Raw genomic sequence first — 13960 nt, 5'->3', positions numbered from 1 at the left:
CCTGCCTTTTCCTTCAGTCTGTGTTTTTTGTTTTTTTTTTGGAACAGGTACAGCTCAGTTCAGCTGCTGGGCGACCTTTTGTTCCACATTTCAGGAGTTTCTGGGAAAATGACAACTGAGACGGCCTCAGAGGACGATAATTTTGGAACAGCCCAATCTAACAAAGTAAGTGAAAACAGGGACCCCCCCCAACCTGTGAACTGCAGCTCACTGCAGGGCCGTGGCCTATTCACAACCGGGCCAAGGGAGGGGCAGGCCGGCGCGCACGTGTGTGTGTGTGCAGCAGTTTAACGTACGCAAGTCGAGCTGCGTGCATATGGCACGGGGGTGGGTGGACGGCTGGCCTGCTGCTCGCACGTGTTAAAGCTGCACGTGTACATGCACGCCAGCTCGCCACTCACACAGCCCGCTTCCCCTTTCTCCCCCCTCTCCAGTTGGGCCGCCAAGCCTGAAAGGCTGGTTTTGGTGGTGGTGGTAGAAATAACGGCTTTTGCCTTTTTAATTTCCATTTGTTGTTTTTTTAAAAAAATGTAATTTCCAGGCAATCATTAACGCGCTCGGGGTAGAACGCAGGAACAGAGTTCTGGCCGGGCTTTACATGGGCCGCTCCGATACCCAGCTGGCCGTTCGCCAGGCATCCCTGCACGTTTGGAAAATTGTGGTTTCCAACACTCCACGCACCCTGCGTGAGATTTTGCCAACCCTCTTCAGCCTCCTGTTGGGATTCTTGGCTAGCACCTGCGCGGACAAGAGAACAGTTAAGTGTTTGGGCCGTCCGGTTGGTTTCTGCTCGACGTTTGAAATGCTCTTTTCATCTCTGAACAGCAATCAGCCTTTTTGATCCTGCTGGCTTTGGGGAGTCCGAAAACTCTCTGTCCAGGTGGTCCTCAATTTACGACCTCAGTTGACACCTCAGTTTTTTCCACTGCTAAGTGAGACAGCGGCTAAGTTGAGTTTTGCCCCATTTTGCCACCTTGCTTGCCACGGTCGTTAAGCGAAGCCGTCCTGTCGACAGGTTAGTAACGACAGTTGTTAAGCGAATCTGACTTCCCCTATCGAGTGGGCTTCTCAGAAAAGGGGATCGCACGATCCCGAAGACGTTGCCGCCGTCATCAGTATGAGTCCTAAGTCTCTTTTTTCGCTGCCATTGCAACTTTGAACAGTCATTGAACGAAAGGTGGTAAGTTGAGGACCTCTGTACGGGCTCAAGGGCTGATTTGAGGCAAGTGATCTTTGCCGGTTTTGCCCGTAAAGCTGTGATCCTGAATAAGTTCCTTTTTCGGTACAACCGGCAACACAGAACTGGGTACAGTGACCATGTTGATGATGATGATGATGATGATGCTGTGGCAAATCACCAGTCAAATACTGGATTTTGCTGACAATATCATGGTGGACTCGGTTGGCTCACCTGTATCTTTTGGCGGCAGATTGCGGCACGGACGCTGGGGGATCTCGTCCGAAAGCTGGGGGAGAAGATCCTTCCAGAGATCATCCCCATTTTGGAAGAAGGTCTGAGATCCAAAAAAAGTGACAAGCGGCAGGGTGTCTGCATTGGCCTGAGTGAAATCATGAAGTCCACCAGCCGGGATGCAGTAAGTGAATTTTTCTGCTAATAATCCTAGGGGTTATTAAAGGTTGATGTACATTTCCTTCCTTCCTTCCTTCCTCTCCTTCCTTCCTTCGGCTTCCTTCCTTCCCTTCCCTTCCCCCCCCTCCCCTCCTCCCTCCCTCCCTCCCTCCTTCCCTCCCTCCTTCCTTCCTTCCTTCCCTTTCCTTCCTTCCTTCCTTCCTTCTTTCCTTCCTTCCTTCCTTCCTTCCTTCCTCCCTCCCTCCCTCCTCCCTCCCTCCCTCCCTTCCTCCCTCCCTCCCTCCCTCCCTCCTCCCTCCCTCCCTCTTCCTTCCTTCCTTCCTTCCCTCCCTCCCTCCCTCCCTCCCCCCTCCCTCCCTCCCTCCCTCCCTTCCTTCCTTCCTTCCTTTCCTTCCTTCCTTCCCTCCCTCCCTCCCTCCCTCCCTCCCTCCCTCCCTCCCTTCCTTCTTCCTTCCTTCCTTCCTCCCTCCCTCCCTCCCTCCCTCCCTCCTCCCTTCCCTCCCTCCCTTCCTTCCTTCCCTTCCTTCCTCCCTCCCCTCCCTCCTCCCTCCCTCCCTCCCTCCTTCCTTCCTTCCTTCCTTCCTCCCTCCTCTCCCTCCCTCCCTCCCTCCCTTCCTTCCTTCCTTCCTTCCTTCCTCCCTCCCCTCCCTCCCTCCCTCCCTCCCTTCCCTCCCTTCCTTCCTTCCTTCCTTCCTCCCTCCCTCCCTCCCTCCCTCCCTCCCTCCCTCCCTCCCTCCCTCCCTTCCTTCCTCCCTTCCCTCCCTCCCTCCCTCCCTCCCTCCCCTCCCTCCCTCCCTCCCTTCCTTCCTTCCTTCCTTCCCCTCCCTCCCTCCCTCCCTCCCTCCCTCCTCCCTCCCTTCCTTCCTTCCTCCTCCCTCCCTCCCTCCCTCCCTCCCTCCCTCCCTCCCTTCCTTCCTTCCTTCCCTCCCTCCCTCCCTCCCTCCCTCCCTCCCTCCCTCCCTCCCTCCCTCCTTCCTCCCTTCCTTCCTTCCTTCCCTTCCTTCCTTCCTTCCTTCCTTCCTTCCTTCCTTCCTCCTTCCCTCTTTCCTTCCTTCCCTACCTACCTACCTTTCCTCCCTTCCTTCTGCATATTCTGTTATTTGAAGTGAAGGAACTTGAACCTGTCTCCGTCCCGCATTATTTGTTTTGGCCAGTCCTTCTTTGCATCTGCTCTGAAAACATTTCCTGTTTCTCGCTTCAGGTGCTGTGTTTTTCCGAATCTCTTGTTCCCACCGTCAGGAAGGCTCTGTGTGACCCTCTGGAAGAAGTGCGAGAAGCAGCCGCCAAAACGTTTGAACAGCTGCACTCGACCATTGGGTACCAGGCCCTTGAAGACATCCTTCCTTTCCTGCTCAAGCAGCTGGTAGGGGTGTTGAAATCTCGCCGCATCCCCCGGCTGCTTCTCTGAGCATCCTGGGCTGAATGTAAACCCGGCACAACTAACACTCTGGCCTGTTTGATGGTTGCCTTGAAGGGGCAGACAAAGATGCTGGCCTTTTATTGGGTTAAGGAACCTTGCCGTCTTTCGGGGTCCAGCTGTTTAAGCTGGTAGGATTGAGTTGGGACCCCAGCAACATCTGGTGAGCTTCGGGTTTCACGGACTGTAGAATAGCAGAGTTGGAAGGGACCCTGGAGGTCTTCTGCTCCACCCCCCTGCTCAAGCATTACACCCGATACACCATTTCAGACAAATTGGCTTTCCAGTCTTTTCTTGACAACCTCCAGTGATGGAGGACCCGCAACTTCCGGAGTCGAGCCATTCCACTGATCGATTGTGCTGACTTGTCAGGAAATTGACTGTCTAGGTCAGGGGTCTTCAAACTTGGTCCTTTTATGACTTGTGGACTTCAGCTCCAAGAATTCCTCAGCCAGCGTGCCTGGCTGAGGAATTCTGGGAGTTGAAGTCCACAAGACATAAAAGGGCCAAGTTTGAAGACCCCTGGTTATGCCCTCTGGCACTTTGGAGGAGAATTAACCCTTTCTATTCCTGCTCTTTCCTTCTTCTAGGAATGTGAAGAAACATCAGAGTTCGCCCTGGATGGTCTGAAGCAGGTTATGGCAGTGAAAAGCCGCGTGGTGTTGCCGTACTTGGTGCCAAAGGTATATTTGCATCTCTTCTTCCGGTTCAGAAAGATGCTCACTTCCTGTTCCGCCTCTGCTTCTTCTGTGCCTAAATCTAACTTTAAACTGCCAGAATGAAGCCCTCCCCCCCCTTGGCTTCGGCCAAAAATAAGTCATTACCGGTCCGTGTTTCTGGTAACAGCCGACATACCAGCGGATGGGCTGGGCTGTGCATCTCTCCACATTCACACAGCGTTTTGTTCTCCGCTGACAGCCTCCACTTGAGCGTGTTGGTTTTACATTTAGGCACTCCAAATGAGGTCAGATCCTTCAGCCTCCTTTAATGTTACTCCTTGTTCGACGGTCTCCTTCATCTTTTTAATTCAAATTTTTTCTTGTGTATCCTCAAGAATTTTTATTCTGAGAGAGAGAGAGAGAGAGAGAGAGAGAGAGGGAGAGAGAGAGAGAGAGAGAGAGAGGGAGGGAGGGAGGGAGGGAGGGAGGGAGGGAGGAAATGGACATACTGATTTTCTTTCTTTCTTTCTTTCTTTCTTTCTTTCTTTCTTTCTTTCTTTCTTTCTCTCTCTCTCTCTCTCTCTCTTCTTTCTTTCTTTCTTTCTTTCTTTCTTTCTTTCTTTCTTTTTTTCTTTCTTTCTTTCTTTCTTTCTTGTATAGAAAATTTATGTAGCTGCCTACTCACTCACAGCGACTCTAGACACCTCTTGATAGAGAGAGAGTGAAATAAAAAGAGATGATAGAGGTAGATAGATGATAGATAGATTGGTTGATTGATTGATAGATAGATAAAAAACAGACATACTGTTTTTCTTTCTTTTAATATTAACTGTAAATCTCTTTTCTTGTTTCCGTCAGCTTATTTCTCCTCCCGTCAACACCAGAGTCCTGGCTTTCCTGTCTTCTGTTGCTGGTGATGCTCTCACCCGCCACTTGGGTGTCATTCTGCCTGCCATGATGTCAGCCCTCAAGGAGAAGCTTGGCACAAACGATGAACAGCAGGCAAGTGGTTAAAGTGCAGTATTGCCGGCAAACTCTGCCCACAGCCCGGAGTTCGATCAAATGGTTTTAAGTCCTTGACTACCTGTATTAAAAATGAGAGGTATAGAAAAGCAGTAAAAAGGGCCAGGTTGCCTTCTCCATCGGGTGGTTTTAAAATTGTGGTTTGGCCTGGATCTGTCCATGGTCCGTTAAGCAGCGTAGATGAATCTCACCCTTAAGAGAGATTTCAAGCTGATCTCGTAAGAGCCCAAAGTGGGATAAAAGGCCGGAGAGTCTCGGAAACGTTTCTGATGCAACCGCGAATGGTTGGAAACCTTTTTTCTCACAGGAGATGCTGAACTGCCAGGCTGTAATTCTGTCGGTAGAGGACGAGGCCGGGCAGAGGATTATCATTGAGGATCTCTTAGACACAACCCGCAGCGCCGAAGTCGGGATGCGCCAAGCGGCAGCCGTCATCCTCAACATCTACTGCTCCAAGACCAAGGCGGACTACACAGCCCATCTGCGCAACCTGGTCTCAGGCCTGATCCGCCTCTTTAATGACACCAATTCCGTGGTTCTGAATGAAAGCTGGGATGCGCTCAACGCCATCAGCAAGGTAGGAGTTGGACAAGAAAGGAGCACCCAGGCTTTGAAACTGGTCGAAGGGAATATTTGTGGCTCAGGGCTGAACTGTGGGGTCCCTGGTGCTCTCTGAGCTTGGTTGGGTTTTTGCAGACGTTTTGTTACCAAACTAGGTAGCATCATCAGTGCTAGAAGGGAGTGGGGTTTGCGGAGAGGAGGAGGAGGAGAACTGTGGGGTCCTTGGTGCTCTCAGAGCTTGTTTGCTTTCTTGCAGACATTTCATTACCCAACTAGGTAACCTCATCAGTGCTAGAAGTGAGTGGGGTTTATGGAGAGGAGGAGGAGGAGAACTGTGGGGTCCTTGGTGCTCTCAGAGCTGGGTGGTTTTGTTACAGACATTTCATTACCAAACTAGGTTGTTTCTGCAACATTAGACCAACAATCAAGCAAACAAAAGCCCAATCAAGCAGACAAGCAAGCTCACCATAGCTTAATCAAGAAACCATCAAAATTTAATTTAATTTAATTTAAATTTAATTAATTGTTTTAACTGATTTTAATTTTTGTATTTTATGTTTTAATTGCCTTGTAAACCGCCCTGAGTCCTACAGGAATAGGGCAGTATGTAAACTCAATAAATGAATGAATGAATGAATGAATGAATAAAAAGAAAGAAAGAAAGTAAGTAAAGAAAGAAAGAAAGAAAGAAAGTCTTCCCACTGACATTTATGTTTATGTTTATGTTTATTTATGGGCAAGCCACCAGTTTATAAACAGCAAACCCCTCTCCCTTCTAGCTCTGATGTTGTTACCTAGTTTGGCATCCCTGGAGGTTTTTAAGAAGAGGCTGGACAACCGTTTGTCTGAAATGGTAGAGGGTCTCCCGCCCGAGCAGGGGGTTGGACTAGAAGACCTCCAAGCTCCCTTCCAACTCTGTTGTTCTGTCGTTCTGTCGTTGATGGGTGCTTCCTCATAACGATGGGATTCTGGTTCCTTTCCTAGAAATTAGATGCTGGCAGCCAGCTGGCTCTCATAGAAGACCTCCACAGGGATATTCGTATCGTTGGCAACGATGCCGCCGGAGGACATGTGCCTGGATTCTGCATTCCCAAGAAGGTAACAGCAGGGGGCAGGCAAGGCTCTGAGCCTCATCATTGGGGGTGGGGGGGCGTCATCCTGTTTGATGGCTGCACCATGAACAATTTGGACCATCCCCAGAAGGGACCTCCTCTTCCCATAGCATATATGTCCCCAATATATCCTAAAGGTGATTTCTTTTTTTCCTAAAAGGCAACTGGGCTTTCTTGGTCCCCCCCCCCTTGAAAACATTTCGCTTCTCATCCAAGAAGCTTCTTCAGCTCTTAACTTGTTCTTGGATAAGAAGCAAAATGTTTTTAAAGAAGAAAGTCCAGGTGCCTTTTTTTTTATCTGGATGACATTTATCCCCCAACTTGGGATGGTATGCTACTACAGGCTCCAAATTCCTTCCTTGAAACCAGAATAGAAATTTTGAGAATCGAAGCCTTAGTATTGGAAGTGGTTGTCCTGGAAGAATTTTCCATGATCTTGTGTCTCTCCTGTAATGGAAGATCAGCCGTTGAAGCCCTCATGCCATCTCCTGTAAACAACAGGATTACTATATCATTAATGCCAGAAGGGGAGTAGTTGGGTTGCAGGAAGGAGGAGGAGGAGGAGGAGGAAGACTGTGGGGTCCTTAGTCCTCTCTGAGCTTGCTTGTTTTCCTGCAGACGTTTCATAACCCAACTAGGTAACATCATCAGTGCTAGAAAGGAGTGGAGTTTGTGGGGTGGTGCTGCTGGCGATGGTGGTGGAGGAGGAGGAAGAGGAGGAGGAGGACTGTGGGGTCCTTGGTGCTCTCTGAGCTTAGCTGTTTTCTGGCGGACGTTTCATTACCCAACTGGGTAACATCAGCAGTGCTAGAAGGGAGTGGGGTTTGTGGGGAGGAGGAGGAGGAGGACTGTGGAATCCTTGGTGCTCTCTGAGCTTGGCAGTTGTCTTGTAGATATCTCATTGCCCAAAAGATAACATCATCACTACTAGAAGAGAGGGGGTTTTGCAGAGAGGAGGAGGAGGAAGAAGAAGAATTGTGGGGGTCCTTCGTGCTCTCTGAGCGTGGCTCTTTTCTGGCAGATGTTTCGTGAGCCAACTAGGTAACGTCATTGGGCGATGGGTCATGGGTAAGAAAGCAGCCGAGCACCAAGGAGCACCATCGTAATTAAACCTGGCAGTTGGACAGAAAGGAACCTGAATCCCACCTGTCTCTCCACTCACCACCTGTCTGCCTTGGCTCCTCCCACCCAGGGCGTGACCTCCATCCTGCCCATGCTGCGGGAGGGGGTCCTGACCGGCAACTCAGACCAGAAGGAAGAGGCGGCCAAAGCTTTGGGACTGGTCATTAAGCTGACCTCCGCCGAAGCTCTGAAACCATCGGTGGTCAGCATTACCGGGCCCCTCATCCGGATCTTGGGAGACCGGTTCAGCTGGAACGTCAAGGTGGCTCTGCTGGAAACCTTAAGTCTTCTCTTGGCCAAGGTAAGCGAGGAAACGCTGGGAACCAAATCCGGGAAGAGCTTGGGCGAGGACCCCATGGCGCGGGCTTTTTTTTTAAAAAAAAAATGTCTCAAGAAAGGTTGCCCAGTGAGGAATTCTGGGGGTTGAAGTCCACGGGTCTTCAAGTGGCCAAGCTTGCACACCCTTTGCTTTAAAGCAGGGGGTGTTCTGTACCAGCCTGCTACCGGCCCTGCAGAAAAGGCAACCCCTTTATAAACGGCAAGAGGCTGGAATGACGTCTGCCAAATTTATTACTACAAAAAACAAACAAGACTTGAACCAAGATTCAGGAGCTTTGAAACACTATCCGAGCGGTTGCTTTCAGCAAACCAGCCCTCCCCAAACATTCCCTTTATAAAGAGTTCAGGGCGTGGCCTCTCTCTGCCTCCTTCCGAGAAGCCCCACAGCCTTCCTCTGTTTACTCCTACTTGACTGCCTCCTGCGTCGGGCGTCCTTGAACAGGGCCAGCTGTGGGTCATCTTCATCCACGCTGTCAGGCTCACACAGCTGGGTCTGCGTCGTGACCAGGTGGGAGGGGCCTGGCTGAGGGCTCTGTGGAGCCTCAATATTATTCTCAGCAAGCTCTTCAACGCCCCCCTCCTCCTCTGATTCGTCTGACCCAACTGCCGAACCCACAGGCTGACCCTTAATCACAACAGGGGGGGGTCTTCAAACTTGGCCCTTTCATGACTTGTGGACTTCACCTCCCAGAATTCCTCACGCTGGCTGAGGTCTTTTGTTGTAGACCTCAGAGGTTTTAAAGCTCCTTATATACAGGTAGCCTTGACTTGGACTGAGTTCCCGTTGGCTGAGCGAGACAATTGTTACGTTAACTTTGCCCCGCTTTTACGACCTTCCTTGCTGTCGGTTGTGAAGTGGATCACTGCGGTTGTCAAGTTAGTAACACGGCCGTTAAGTAAATCCGGCTTTGCTTGTCAGAAGGTCGCAAAAGGGAATCAAGTGACACACACACACACACACACACACACCACACACACACACACACACACACACACACACACACACACACACACACACACACACACACACAGAGGACGCTGCAATCCCCGTCATAAATATGAGTCGGTGGCCAAGTGTCCGAATTTTGATCACGTGACCGTGGAGATGCTGCCACGGTCATAAGTGTAAAACAAAAAAGGGTCCATTAAGTCACCTGTTGTTGTGACTTCGGTCACTAAAGGAACGGTTGTAAGTCAGGGACTACCCATGCTTGCATTGAGGTGTGTGATGTGTCCCCCTGGCAGGTGGGCATTGCTCTGAAACCATTCCTGCCTCAGCTTCAAACCACCTTCACCAAAGCCTTACAAGACCCCAACCGGGTGGTCCGTTTGAAAGCCGCCGACGCTCTGGGAAAGCTGATCGCCATTCACGCCAAGGTTGATCCCCTCTTTACCGAGTTGCTGAACGGCATTCGCACCAGCGAAGACTCTGGCATCAGGCAAGTGGCTGAGCTGGCCGATGCCTCCTCCTCCTCCTCCTCCTCCTCCTTCCTCTGTGGGTTTCCTTCAGGAAAGCTCATTTTAGAATAGGATAGAACAACAGAGTTGGAAGGGACCTCGGAGGTCGTCTAGTCCAACCCTCTGCTGAGGCAGGAGAACCTATACAATTTGAGACAAGTGGCTGTCCGGTTTCTTCTTTAAAAAGTCCAATGATGAAAACATCCACGATTTCTGGAGGCAAGCTATTCTACTGATTAATTGTTCTAACTGTCAGGAAGTTTCTCCTTAGTTCCAGGTTGCTTCTCTCTCCTTGATGAGTTTCCATCCGTTGCTTCTTGTCCTGCCTTCGGGCGCTTAGGAGAATAGGTGGACCCCTTCTTTTTTTTTTAATGCTCAGGAAAGACTGTAGGGTGGAAAGGTCATCCCAGATATATTGATTGAATTTAGAGCCTGCCTTTTATTATTTTTACAAATGACTCAGTGCAGCGAACACATCTAATGCTCCTCCTTCCTCATATTTCCCCCCACAACAACAACCCTGTGAGGGGAGTTGGACTGAGAGAGAGAGAGAAAGGAACTGGCCCACGGTCCTCCCAAATAGCTGCCATGCCTAAGGCCGGACTAGAACTCCCAAATTCCTGCTTTCTAGCCTGGTGCCTTAGCAACTGGAAAGATTTATATAGGTGCCTCTGACTGACCAACTGACTGACAGCCAGAAAATTGGGATTAGAATTTCCGTTGCTAAGCAAGTGAATCGTCCCCAATTTTACTGCCTTTCTTTTTTTCTTTTTTTTCTTTTTTTGACCTGGATGTTAAGCAGTCGTTAAGTGAACCATGCAGTTGTTAAGCGAATTCAGCTTCCCTCATTGACTTTGCCAGCTGGGAAGGTTGCAAATGGCGATTAAATGGTGACCCAGGGATGTTGCAATTCTCACAAGTACAGTTACACGCAAGAGGTGCTTCTCTTGCTCGTTCCCGTGTTTTTAAGCCCTGCTGACTTTTCTCTTCTCTCTCTCTCTCCTTCTTGGGGCTTTGCAGGGACACCATGCTTCAAGCTTTGCGGTTCGTAACTCAGGGGGCGGGAGCCAAAGTGGATGCCGCCGTTCGGAAGAGCATCATCACCATGCTCCTCAGCATGCTGGGCCACGAAGAGGTATTTTATATTTATGTAAAATTTATCTAAAGGGACGCGGTGGCTCAGTGGACTAGGACACTCAGCTTGTCGATCAGAAGGTCGGCAGTTTGGCGGGTCGAATCCCGAGTGCCGCGTAGCAGAGTGAGCACCTGTTACGCGTCCCAGCTTCTGCCAACCTAGCAGTTCGAAAGCATGTAAAAAATGCAAGTAGAAAAATAGGGACCACTACGGTGGGAAGGTAACAGCGTTCCGTGCACCTTTGGCGTCTAGTCATGCCGGCCACATGACCACGGAGACGTCCTCGGACAAGCGCTGGCTCTTCGGCTTTGAAACGGAGATGAGCACCGGCCCCTAGAGTCGGAAACGACTAGTGCGGGGGAACCTTGACCTTTACCTTTAAAATTTATCTTGGAAAGCTTAGAAAAGAAAGCAGGGGTGAAAATGTTACTGGCTGGTAACCTTCCTTGTGAGTGGAAACATTCTCTTTTTGCTTTTTTTTTTCCTTGCCAGGATGCGACTCGCATGGCCTCGGCAGGTTGCTTGGCTGAAATGTGTGCGTTTCTGACGGATGAGGAACTCGGTGGCGTCCTCCAGAATCATCTTCTCGGTGGGCTTTGTGTGTGTGTGTGTTTGGGGGGGCTGAAATTCCCCAGAGAGGCTGAAGGAACATTATTTTCTGTCACGGCGGGTCGTCCTCAATTAAGTGGCCGTTTTCTCTGGGTGCGACGAGGTTGGGGAACGGAAGGTTGCGATGCTGGGCTGACGGGCCATCCTTCTTTCGTCCCACAGCGGACGTCTCTGGCATCGACTGGATGGTGAGGCACGGACGCAGCCTGGCCCTCTCGGTGGCCGTGAAGACGGCGGCCAGCAGGCTGTGTGCCCCTAAGTATTCGAACAGCGTCCACGAGATGATCTTCAGCAACACGGTCGCTGACCGGGTAAATCTCTCGCATCTGCGATTTCGCCTTCTGCTTTTTCCTGTTCTTGAAAAACTTCACCCCAACCGCCTGCATTTTCTGGTTGAATTCCAAGAAGGAGACCGAGGCATAATTATATACGGTCATCATACCATGGCTTCTTCTTCTTCTTCTTCCTCCATGTCTGGGTCAAACTTTAAGAACGCCACTTTCTTGGCTTTGTCAAGACAAAGCCCCCAATAAGTCATTATCGGTCCATGCTTCTGGTAGTAGCCAACATACCAGCATATGCGGCAAGCTCTGTGTCTCCACATTCACACCGTGTGTTGTTCTCCACTTAAGAGCCTCTAGTTGGTCTCACACTTAAGCACTCTTAACTCTCAACCTATTCAGGGTCCTCCTAGTAGTATAAGGGAGGTCGGATCCTTTAGCCAGAGCCTCCTTTAATGTTACTCCTTGCTCGAGAGTCCTTCCTCCATCTTTTTAACTCGATTTTGTTCTTGCGTACCCTCAAGAACGGGTGTCCTTGCTGTAAAGCTGTTCCCAGATCTGAGTTGGCGGGCTTGAGGCCCCCATATCTGTTGAGGAGCATTCTCTAGCTTATCGCAAAGGGGCTTTTTCTCCCCCCCCCACAAAAAAAGGCAGCTGAGTTTTCCTCAAAGACGTCTCACTTCTCATCAAAGAAGCTTCTTCAATTCTGACCGAACGGTGGAGGGTGGAAGGATTATATCCCTTGCAGTCATCTGGTCATTAGTACTCTTTCTGAGAGTCCTTGAGGCCACTTGGCGGTTCCTCCGTGCCCTCAGGGTCACCTGAATGAGTGTGCCAATGGGTGTGGAGCCTTCTTGGAACTGCTGAAGGGGCTGTTGTTGCAAACAGGAGACGGCTGGTGTGTCGTATCCCTCCCTCCGTGTTGAGAGAGGGGAGGGTTAGTTTTGACCTAGATGCCCTCTTCGACCCCCCTCATTCCCTCGCTGAATTCTCAGCATCTGTTGCTCTTTTGCTCCTGGTCTTAGGAGGGGCAATGCCAGCAAGAGGATATATTTTCTCAATTGGTGTATAAATCTCACGGAGGCCTAAGGCTTTTGCCCAGGAGTGTATTGACTGTCGATTTTTTTTTGCAATCGTGTTGCCTAGTCTCGGATTCTGCTGGGATCTGATGGCTTTTTGCTTCTTTGCTGGTTTCCCCGGCTGCAGATCCCCATTGCTATCGCCGGCGTCCGAGGAATGGGCTTCCTCATGAAGCACCACATAGAAGCCAACGGCGGAAACTTTCCCCCGAAGCTCTCCAACCTCTTCATCAAGGTAAGGCTGCAGCCCCTGGATGGGCTGGCTTGGAGTTCGGACCTCTCTGCACCCCGATTCTCTTGAGACGGGATTGCGGGGTGTGTGTGTGTGTTTTGACAAGATGACCTCTAAGGTCCCTTTCAACTCTTGTTGTTCTAAATATTTTACTAAGGAGCCATCTTCTCCTTTTCAGCAGATTCAGAATCAGTTATGCCGCCCTGCCTCTCAGATAAAGAATTAGGATTAGACATTTTGAGGTTGATCAACAGACAGTCTTCGATTTAACGGTCACCACGGGGTCCCCAAATGTTCATGGCTAAGCCAGGCCGTTGCTAAGTGGGTTGTGTCCCACATTATGACCTCCTTAAGGGAGTCACACAGTTGTTAAGCCAGCTTGGCTCCCTCTATTTGTCGGGAGCCAGCTGGGAAGGGTCACAAACGGTGATCACGGGGCCCAAATTTTGACCCCGTGACTGTAAGGATGCCAAAAGAGCCTCAACTATGAAAACGGGTCCTGGGTCACAGCGGGACAGTTGTCAAGTGGGTTTTGCCCCATTTTGCAGCCTTCCTTGCCACAGTTGTTAAATCGGTGCACTTGTGAAGTCAGCAACGCAATTGTTAAGGGAATCTGGCTTGGTCACTGACTTTGCCTGTCAGAGGGTCACGAAAAGGGGATGCGACCAATCACAAGTAGGGGTCAGCTGCCAAGCGACTGAATTTTGATCACACGACCCATGGGGATGCTGCAAGGGTCGTAAGGGTGAGAAAGGGTCACAAGTCCCTTCTCTCAGTGCCGTTGTAACCTGGAGCAGTCACTAAACGCGAGGATTGTAAATCAAGGACCACCTGCGATATCTCCTCGGGAGGAAATCCAACTTACTTCACAAAAAAAGCTAGCCAGCCCTTGAAACCACTGCAGCCAGCCAGGCAGGGCTGAGGCTGAGGCCATCCTGATCTTTTCCTCTTTGCTGGTCTCAAGAGTCTTCAGAATCCGTCCAGCGACATCAAATTGATTGCGGAGAAGATGATCTGGTGGGCCAGCAAGGCCCCTCTCCCCCCTTTGGACCCCCCCGTGGCCAAGCCCATCCTCAAGGCGCTCCTGGACAACACGAAAGATAAGAACACCAGCGTCAGGGCTTACAGTGACCAGGCCATTGTCAACCTCCTGAAGATGCGAGAAGGCGAGGAGATGGTTCAGGTAAAGGCCTGCCTTAGGCGGTGGGGGGTGGAGATAGAGCCGAAGCGGAGCCGGAAGCGAGGGGAGAACCCAGCCTGTTGCACTTTACTTTGTGACGGGTGTCACTTCACAAAGCGGTGTGGTTGGGATGTGGCACTAGGCCAGGGGTAGGCAACCTTG

The 13960-nt window shown here is 50.6% G+C and overlaps 1 protein-coding gene across 1 annotated transcript in view; it reads left to right on the top strand.

Annotated features, from left to right (window-relative positions):
• The window catches only part of GCN1 (GCN1 activator of EIF2AK4), a 47239-nt gene that overhangs the window by 32295 nt on the left and 984 nt on the right, over positions 1-13960 (top strand). The window contains exons 43-57 of the mRNA XM_081339356.1: positions 48-165; positions 542-757; positions 1431-1595; positions 2793-2954; positions 3599-3691; positions 4526-4669; positions 4998-5267; positions 6236-6349; positions 7556-7786; positions 9070-9263; positions 10303-10417; positions 10910-11006; positions 11189-11337; positions 12514-12621; positions 13583-13801. Of these exons, the coding sequence (XP_081195482.1) occupies positions 48-165; positions 542-757; positions 1431-1595; positions 2793-2954; positions 3599-3691; positions 4526-4669; positions 4998-5267; positions 6236-6349; positions 7556-7786; positions 9070-9263; positions 10303-10417; positions 10910-11006; positions 11189-11337; positions 12514-12621; positions 13583-13801 (2395 nt within the window). The remainder of the gene's footprint in view (positions 1-47; positions 166-541; positions 758-1430; positions 1596-2792; positions 2955-3598; positions 3692-4525; positions 4670-4997; positions 5268-6235; positions 6350-7555; positions 7787-9069; positions 9264-10302; positions 10418-10909; positions 11007-11188; positions 11338-12513; positions 12622-13582; positions 13802-13960) is intronic.

This window comes from Vipera berus (assembly GCF_964194415.1).
Source record: "Vipera berus genome assembly, chromosome: 14".
In the NCBI taxonomy this organism is placed as follows: Eukaryota; Metazoa; Chordata; class Lepidosauria; order Squamata; family Viperidae; genus Vipera; species Vipera berus.
This window is presented reverse-complemented; position numbering and strand designations above follow the sequence as displayed.